This window comes from Callospermophilus lateralis, chromosome 8 (assembly GCF_048772815.1).
Source record: "Callospermophilus lateralis isolate mCalLat2 chromosome 8, mCalLat2.hap1, whole genome shotgun sequence".
In the NCBI taxonomy this organism is placed as follows: Eukaryota; Metazoa; Chordata; class Mammalia; order Rodentia; family Sciuridae; genus Callospermophilus; species Callospermophilus lateralis.
Window position 1 is genome coordinate 28,874,777 of NC_135312.1, and position 8,813 is coordinate 28,883,589.

Genomic DNA, 8,813 nt, shown 5'->3' on the forward strand with positions numbered 1-8,813 from the left:
AAGTGTTAGCACCATCTGGGAACTTTGAATGGGAGATTTCAGAGACATGGAGTTACTCGGGGGAACCAGCGCCTTCCCTCATCAATGTGTTATCATTTTGCCACAATTTTCAACTTTTTAAATTTTGAGCATCTAAGAAGGACAAACAAACTTATTCCTACTCACATATCATTCATAATGTTCTCTCCCTTCTACACTTTCTTTTCCAGATGGTAACAAAAAAATAATCCAGATGGGGTGCAGGTGCTGTAAAATGATACAAAGGTAAAGTTGAACAAAGACTTCTTCTAAATGGAGGGATTTTTGATCATCATGAAGCTGCTTTCAAAAACCATGTATATAACATCAATTCAAAAATAATGAAAATAAAGAACATGCATGTGTTCAGGGCCTTGGGGCATGATCGATATTGCCAATGCCTCAAGTGTAAGGCCCTGTTTGGGTGACACTTAGAGGAAATGTGGCCTAGATTTTTAAGCTTTTCTTGCTCACTGCTCAAAACATGCTGGGAACATCATCATTCTCTGAGACTTAAATTTGGTTTGGGCTCAACTGACATGAGAGAGTGTCAACATAAAAGAAAGCTTGAGCTTCAGAGTATACCTGAAATAGCATCACTAAAAATGAATCCCCCAGACCCACAAGGTGCCTATAATTTTGTTCATAATACATTTCATAAATTTTTGTGTAACATTAACTGTCAGGAGCAACAAATTAACTGAAGATCTTGCTTCCTTAACAAATAACTCTGCTTTTACTCAATTCCAAACACATATAAATTTTATTCCTCTGTCATTATTTGATGTTTGGAGTTTTAAAACAATATTTATTAAAAGTCCAGTCAGTCCTCCACATTCCTGCTTCTATACCCCCGGAGTCAGCCAATCACTCATCAAAAATATTCAGAAAAAAATGACATCTGTACTGAACTGTGCAAACTTTTTTCTTGTTATTTCCTAAAAAGTCTAAACTATCTGCAGAGCATTTATGTTGCATTAGGAATAGTAAGTAATCTTGAGGTGATTTGAAATAGAAGGGAGGCCAGATGCAAATACAATACCATTTTATACGGGAGAAGAGCATCCAAGGATTTTGGTATCCAAGGGGATCCTGGAACCACTCCCCCAACAGACCCTGTGGAACAAAGGTGTTTTGTTTTTTTTTTTTTTAATGCCACTATATAATCTTCATACTTATCATTTTAATGATTGCATACAATCCCATCAGGGAGATAAACCATCAATAAGATATTTAACCCCTTATTAAATATCTTTTTACTTTTTTTTCTTTTTAAAGATTTTTTTTAAGATGGACACAATGTCTTTACTTATTTTATTTATTTTTATGAGGTGCTGAGAATCGAACCCAGTGCTTCACATGTGCGAGGCCAGCGCTCTGCCTCTGAGCTACAACCCCAGCCCCTGTTGTATCTTCTTTTTATTTTAAATTTTCACATATCACTTTGTAGTCTACCTCTACCCTCCTTTGGGACCTCTGGTTAAGCTCTCCTGCTAAGGGTAGCATATTTTTTTTAAGAGGGGGGGGGGAGAGAGAGAGAGAATTTTTTAAATATATATATATATATATTTTAGTTTTCGCTGGACACTACATCTTTATTTATTTATTTATTTATTTATTTATTATGTGGTGCTGAGGATCAAACCCAGCACCCCGTGCATGCCAGGCAAGCGCGCTACTGCTCGAGCCACATCCCCAGCCCAGGGTAGCATATTTTTATACCAACTATACCTATTAGAGTTAGACACACTTATCTGGGGTTAAAAGCATAATCACAAGAACTAATTCAAGTCCCGCTCCTCCATTAGGATACAAACTGGCTGATTCCTCTCTTTTCGCCCCCAGCTATCTCTTCGATCCTGTTCCAGTGGCCTCCCCGGGCTACATCAATGAAGTCAGCAGCTGCAAGTTGGATGAAGATGACCCTGTGAAATTAAAAAGCAATCAGAGCAGCGAGATCCTGGTGCATAAAAATGTCCCTGCAAGTGAGGGCTTCAAGAGGACGGAGGGTAGAGGCCAGAGAGTGGGTCCCCAGGAACCCTGCTGGCCTCACCAAGAGCCGCTCCCGCAGGAGGATGCAGGAGGCGGACGCTGGGAGGAGAAGCCTGGCAGTGCGGTCAATGGCGTGGGCCCCACTGCAGCTCTGCAGCCCACCAGGAACCCCAGGTCCCACCAGAGGGACAAGGGCTCCAGGGCCAGTCCTACAGACAGTGTGCACCCCACTCAACCCTTCCTTGAAGGAGGGGACACCAGGACACTGGACTGTGTGCTGCCAGCCTTGGAAAAGACCCAAGTCGTCCAAAGTGGGGACTTTGAAGTTCCTTCGAAGGTGGAAAGTTTTGCCTTGGAAATACAAGGTCATGACCTCCAGATACCAACCCCGGATTACCCTCAGCTGTGGGGCACAGCCGTACACAATGTGGATCATGAAGAAAAGGATTATCTTTTCAAGAACCCCCAGGAGGGTGAGCCTCTGGCGGGAATTCTTCCCAGGGTGGGCGAGCATGGTTTGAACGTGCCCTTCCCCAGGAGGAGAAGCTGGGACTCATTAAATGAGGCCGTGACCACAGAAGTTCTAAGCGTCTACTTTAAAGAGCAGGGTCCTGTCACACCTGTGGCCAATTCCAGAATTGAACAGGAGGAAACGGATGGTTCTGGTGGAAACAGGGATGGGGAGGTGGTGGACGAGGATGCGGCAGTGGCAGAAGCCCTCGCGGCATTGGAAGCTGCTACTGCAGGAGAAGACTTGGATGAGGCAGATTAGAGGAGGGAAATGGTGCAGGCAAGACAGCTAGTGTCATGCTGAGCAAGTGGAGAGGCATTTGCTCCTTGGACGTGCAGCTGATCCTTCTGCCAGCACACCCCCAGGTATAGCTGGCCAGGTGTTCACATCCAGCACCTGTTCCAGGGGTCAGCATTGTGCCATGCCACCTGCTAAATATTTGGAGCCTCACTCTGTGTAAATAAGCTACCATTGAGGACACTAAAATAAAAATCAGAGTGGGCTTCTGTATCCACATCCACAACAAATGCAGATATTAAATAGCTGCTTGCCAGTCCTCCATGGTCTCCAGAACATCTGGCACAGATGTCCATGAGGATGCTCTGAAATGCCAACAAAGGCACACAAGCATGGAGCATTCTGTCCAACTGCAGATTCTTGACCCTACTTTCAATTGCCAAACATTGTACCCCACCCAGAAAAGGTAGCTTTCTGCTTAAAGTGCCTACGGTGTCCCCAGAACATGGCTTAACTTCAGGGACAAACACCCAGGGAACTAATAACTGACCCCTTGTTGGATGGTGAGTTAAGCTCGGCAGCTCTCAGGTGAGCTGAGCCAACCAGCAAACACGTGGGTAGGCATCAGCCGTCATCTTAACCCACCTTGACCTTAACTTTTTTACATTATTACTTTTTAATCTCCTTTGGGATTGGGGAGGGTGGCCAAAATAATTCTTAAATTTTGTCATATTTGTGTTTTAAGTTTATGAGTTTTGGAACAGTAAAGCCATATAAGGAATATTTTTATGCCATTAAACTGATTCTGAATACAATAGATAGCATGCGTGTCTGTCTGTCTTGACTCAAAGGAGGGTCTAACTTTCCCAGACTGAGTATCACTGAGTGACTCTATCTCTTTCAACTTGACTGTAAAGTTACAGTCAAGGAAGAGGCCAAGTTGATTTATACTCTCCGTTCCTCAAGTTCAAACTCTGGATACTCTGATGACCTGTGTGATATGACCTTAAAATGAGCAAGTGCACTCTAGGTTTCAGCCTTCTGATTTATAAGAACAAGAACAGCATTCTGACACTGTGCCTTGGAGAATTTAGAGAGGTTAAGATGGTCAAAACTATCTAGAAAAAATATTAGCCTAGAATATGTTTTGGTTTGGTCTTTTGTAACATGGGCCCTGCCACTAATCTCACCAGACAGCTCTCTTTTCTCTTTGCCTGTCTGTTAATGGAAAATATAATAATAATATGTGTTGTAAAAAATATTGGGCAAGTTGGGCTGGGGTTCTGTCTCAATGGTAGAGTGCTTGCCTAGCATGTGTGAGGCACTGGGTTCGATTCTCAGCACCACATATAAATAAATAAATAAAATAAAGGTCCATTGACAACTAAAAAAAAGATTAGGCAAGTGTTTAGTATAGTGCCTGGCACACAGTAGGCACTCAAAAAATGATATTACCTAAAAGTAAATTCTTTTAAAAATCTTTTATATCCTCACAACTGAAAACTCTAATACTGTGAAGGATTTATAACATCACTGCTTTATTTTAGTAATTACTCACCATAAAACACAAATTTCTGAGCCTTCCAGCACCTTTAAGGATGACACGCTTACCAATGCCTAGCGAGCGGCCATACCTGGGTTGTTTGGAGTTGCAATGACAAGCCACCTCCACATATGAGGCCTCTCAGAACCCTTAACAGGTAAACTGTCGACCTTGTGAATTGCATTGAAGGTGTATGCTGCTGGATTTATTACACCAAATGTTTAATATTTCAGAGTGTACATGATTTCAACTCTTTCCCAAGTTCATCAGTTGGAATTATGTTCAGCTGCATGGGATAAATGGCTTCTAAAAGCAGAGGTTTCTGGGAAAAAAAAGAAAAATTCTGGGGATAGCAGTCCAGGCTGGTGGAGCATCCTGTGCATCAGCAATTTGGCTTCTTTTCGGTCCAAAATGTGAGGGCAATCTGGCTGTGACAGATGTCACTCCATTGATCGCCAGGGTAACATTCAGCTGATGTGGCTGGCTAGGCAGGTGTCCCCTTCCACCCTCACCACTCCATGTGTGTCCCTCCCAAAGATGTGGGCTCAGCCAAAGAGGACGAACTTCCCCAATAGATAGAGGAGGACCCTTCTTCTATCAAGGGTATGCAAATAGCTGCCCTCCCCTGCTAGAACCTCCAAATAAGCTCTGCAAATGACCTGCCTCTCCATGATTCAAATTGGTCCATGCTCATGGTTTCCTCATTGTCCAAAATGGCGGCTATGGCTCCAAGTCATTACATTTGCTTTCCATACAGGAAAGAATAAAGGTGTCAAAGATCACACTGTCTATTAAGAACCTCCCCAAAGTATAATTCAACCCTTCCACTTTTACTTCATTGGTCAATATCTGGTCACTTGGCCACATCTAACTGCAAAAGAGGAAAGTCATCAGCCCAGTTGTGTACTTGGCTTTCTCAAATAAACACGGGATGTTTATTTTGTACCGAAAAGGGGGAGAGTGGATGTTGAGTTTTGAGGTGGCCAACTTACAGTCTCTGCCACAGCAGATCCTCAAAACCCAAAAGCCTGGGAGAGAGCTGGTTGGCAAAAGCTGGAAGATTGTGTTCACATTGACTGTGGCACAGAAGGGACTTTAGCCTATGATTCAGGGAAGTAAGGACTGGACAGCTGCCACCATCCCCACACCCCTCTAGCACCTCCAAAACAGATGCACCATCCTTAGCCAGTTTCCTCACACCTCCAAAATTCAGACAAGGAAAGGAAAGGGAAGGTATTAGCCACTAAGCCTTGCCTTTTCCAGAAACACACTTCTGCACTACAAATGCATAGAATCTTATATCAGACCTGCTGCAGAGCTCCCCATAACTGACAGCTCTCTCAAATTTTATATATATATAATTATATATATATTTGTTTTATGATAATATCTATAATATATAAATTATATGTATATGAAAATAGCATTTTGCAATACTTCAAAGAGTTAACAGATGGCTTAAAATTTCAACCTCCCCCTGCCCCAAGGCAATCCTGACCCTTTTTATCTTTACCCCAATATTCAGGCTTCCCCAAAGAACATCCAAGGAAGGTCAGATGTTTACACTGGAAGGAATTCCAGACTGGCTTCATCTCCCAGGTGGCCTCGCAGCTGGCTGAGCATCCTCCCTGTGTAGTGTGTAGTGTCTTCTTTTGCAGCATGGAGACACTTCTCAGAAAGGTGGTGTTGAAGACGTGACCCTTTACAAACTCCTGGACAATTTGGAAGCACTGATGCACCTGACAGTGTCGCAGCAAGTGTGACCCGTGGCATCACCGTAGTCCACCATCCTTAGCCAGTTACGGCACACCAAATTTACCAAGTTAAATCTCAGTTTTGAATTAAGATTATTTTACTGATATAGTAAACATGTAGGTTCCTTGAGTTAAGAACTTATGTTTAACTTTTTACTGGAGAAATTGCACTATCATATAAATATGAAATTCAATGTCTTTCCTGGGTTGTCCAGGCAGACAGTAGCAAATTGTTATAACTGACAAACCAGATCCCCTGAAGAATGAAGAGAATTTTAGGTTGCCACATAGCGCATGCTCATCCGTCTTGGCTATAGGTCCTGTCCCTTGCTACCCCACTCTGCCTCTGTTCTCTCCCTACCTCTTCCATCAGTACCTCTAAGCAGGCCTATGAAGAATGAATGAGATGTGAGCAAAGAGATCCTGATGTCCCTAGCTTGGTCATCTGTGTGCCCTTTGTCACTATTCCAACCCAGGACCTGGCCTCCAGTCTTGAACTTAGACTTACTTTTTCACCAAAAGGGCACCTATTTGCACACATGATGGAAAATAGGGAAATTCTTCCTTTTTTTTCTCTCTCTCTCTCTAGATAAAACTTCATTTGTTTTTAAATACTCTACTTTAGAGATGGTGACAACTAAACAGAGAAGCTGACACTTGTTTCTCATGGTAAATGTTTTCCCTGAGATTTTATGGAGAACCAAGTAGCTATCTACTTATGCACTAAACATGTAAGTTTCCCCATGCATCAGGCCCCAGATATCATGCGCTGATCTGCGAAGTGTGCCCAGCCCCTAGCAGGATGCCACTGGACACCAGCCAGGAGGCTGAGTGTGACTGACTCTCACCTGTGCAAGAAAGTAAGCACCTTGGACTATTAGCTACTTTTAGGGTGTCTCCACTTAGCCCTAAAAGTGTGTTTGGCATAGAGAAGGAACTCAGTATGTTATTTGTTAAATGAAAGAATAAGAACTCTCCACACTCTGATTGAGGAGACATCATGAAGCCAAGATTTCTGAATGCACCAGGCAAGGTGTTGCACACCTGTAATCCCAGTGGCTGGGGAGGCTGAGGCAGGAGGATTGCAAGTTCAAAGCCAGCTTCAGCAACTTATTGAGGCCCTAAGCAACTTATTGAGACCCTATTTCTAAATATAATATAAAAAGGGCTGGGGATGTGGCTCAGTGGTTAAGCACCCCTGGATTCAATCCCTGGTACGAAAAAAAGAAAAAAAAAAAGATTCTGAATGCTAATTCAAACACTGCAACTAAGCACTTGGTGACCTGCAGGTGGGTACAGGGCCATGGGAAGACAAGTCTGTATGAATTTGAAGGTGTAGAAAATAGAAAATACACGTGTCATTCACCCTTGGAGTACCCTGCTCCATTGGAACACTAAGGCCTTGGGGCCTGTAGAAAGTGCACACAGGAGAATCTTGGCATCTGGGATCAGTTCAGTTTTTATAAGGAGTCTGTGTTCACCTGAGGACGGCAATCCCAAGGTGAGTCAAAACTCTTAAGAAAGTCAATGTTAGGATTAAATAGTTGAGAATTTGGCCAAACTCATTTCAGCCCTCTTGAACTCAATCTTCAGAATCCTGAGGAAGAAAAAGAAAATTGGTGCATTTGTACAGAGACTAGACCTCACTTTTCTCTTGGCTCCTACTGGTGGGAAAAGTGCACGACGAATCGACTGTTAGTGTGTCTCCAGGTTCTCGAAGCTTCTGACCACATGGCTCGTGCCTGCCACTTCAAACACGTGCCTCTCTAGTCCTGACAGTGTCCAGTGGACACTAAGGGACTATTTACACAACCCAGCCTCTCTGTGGAGATACCCACGTTACCACTAGACCGACATTGGAAAGGTAAGCTTCCTCATCCTACAAGGCTTGAGAAGAAACTACACGTCAAACACCCTGACCATATCTTGAAACTTGGTTCCTCGGTTTCATCACCTATAAATTGGAGATGATGGCTGTACTTCTCCCTGCACTGTCATGAGACTTACATGACATACTAAATGATTAGCATATATCCAGCTTGAGGTAAATGGCAAATGTCAGATGTGACTCTATTCCTGGCTAAGGTCATTGGCCACTTTCCTGAGGAGCATTCAACACACTTTGAAGTAACTGAAACTTGATTGCTACCCACGAAAGTTCTCCCGACCTCTTCTAACAATAGTAACTTCTTTTTCTTTCTTTCTTTTTTTTTTTTTTATTTGTACCAGGGATTGAATCCAGAGTCACTTAACCACTGAGACACATTCCCAGCCCTTCTTATTTTTTATTTAGAGACAGGACTAAGTTGCTTAGAGCCTTACTAAGTTGCTGAGGCTGGCTTTGAAGTTGCCATCTTCCTGCCTCCACTTTCCGAGATGCTGAGACTACAGGCATGGGCCACCACACCCAATGTAATTTCTAAAGTGATAAATAAATCCATTTCTACCCACATCAATAATTATCATCTAAAGAAAAAAAATGCAACATGGGTCACTTAAAGTTTTTATTTTCATTATTATGGGAAGATTGTGCTTGTTTTTTAAACATTTTTTTTACAATACCTTTACTTTGTTTATTTTTATGTGGTCAAATATAAAAAGCTCAATCTGAGAATCGAACCCGGGGCCTCACACATGTACCCGGGGCCTCACACATGCTAGGTGAGTGCTCTACTGCTGAGCCACAGCCCCAGCCCCTGATTTGGTTTTTATTTAGCATGGCTTACTCAGAGATATCGCCTTGGGTCATAATGTTATT

The 8,813-nt window shown here is 42.9% G+C and overlaps 1 protein-coding gene across 1 annotated transcript; it reads left to right on the forward strand.

Moving 5' to 3' along the window:
- Positions 1-232: 232 nt before the first annotated feature.
- On the forward strand, positions 233-2,782 carry Pgcka1 (PDCD10 and GCKIII kinases associated 1). The gene is made up of 2 exons (XM_076865384.2): positions 233-264; positions 1,864-2,782. The coding sequence occupies exons 1-2, from the start codon at positions 233-235 to the stop codon at positions 2,780-2,782; spliced, it is 951 nt and encodes a 316-aa protein (XP_076721499.2).
- The last annotated feature ends 6,031 nt before the right edge of the window (positions 2,783-8,813 follow it).

Bases quoted from the DNA above. Each gene is read 5' to 3' on its own strand.
- Pgcka1 (XM_076865384.2), top strand. From the start codon at position 233: ATGGGGTGCAGGTGCTGTAAAATGATACAAAG. The intron at 265-1,863 runs GTAAAGTTGAAC...TTTCGCCCCCAG, and splicing joins TGCTGTAAAATGATACAAAG to CTATCTCTTCGATCCTGTTC.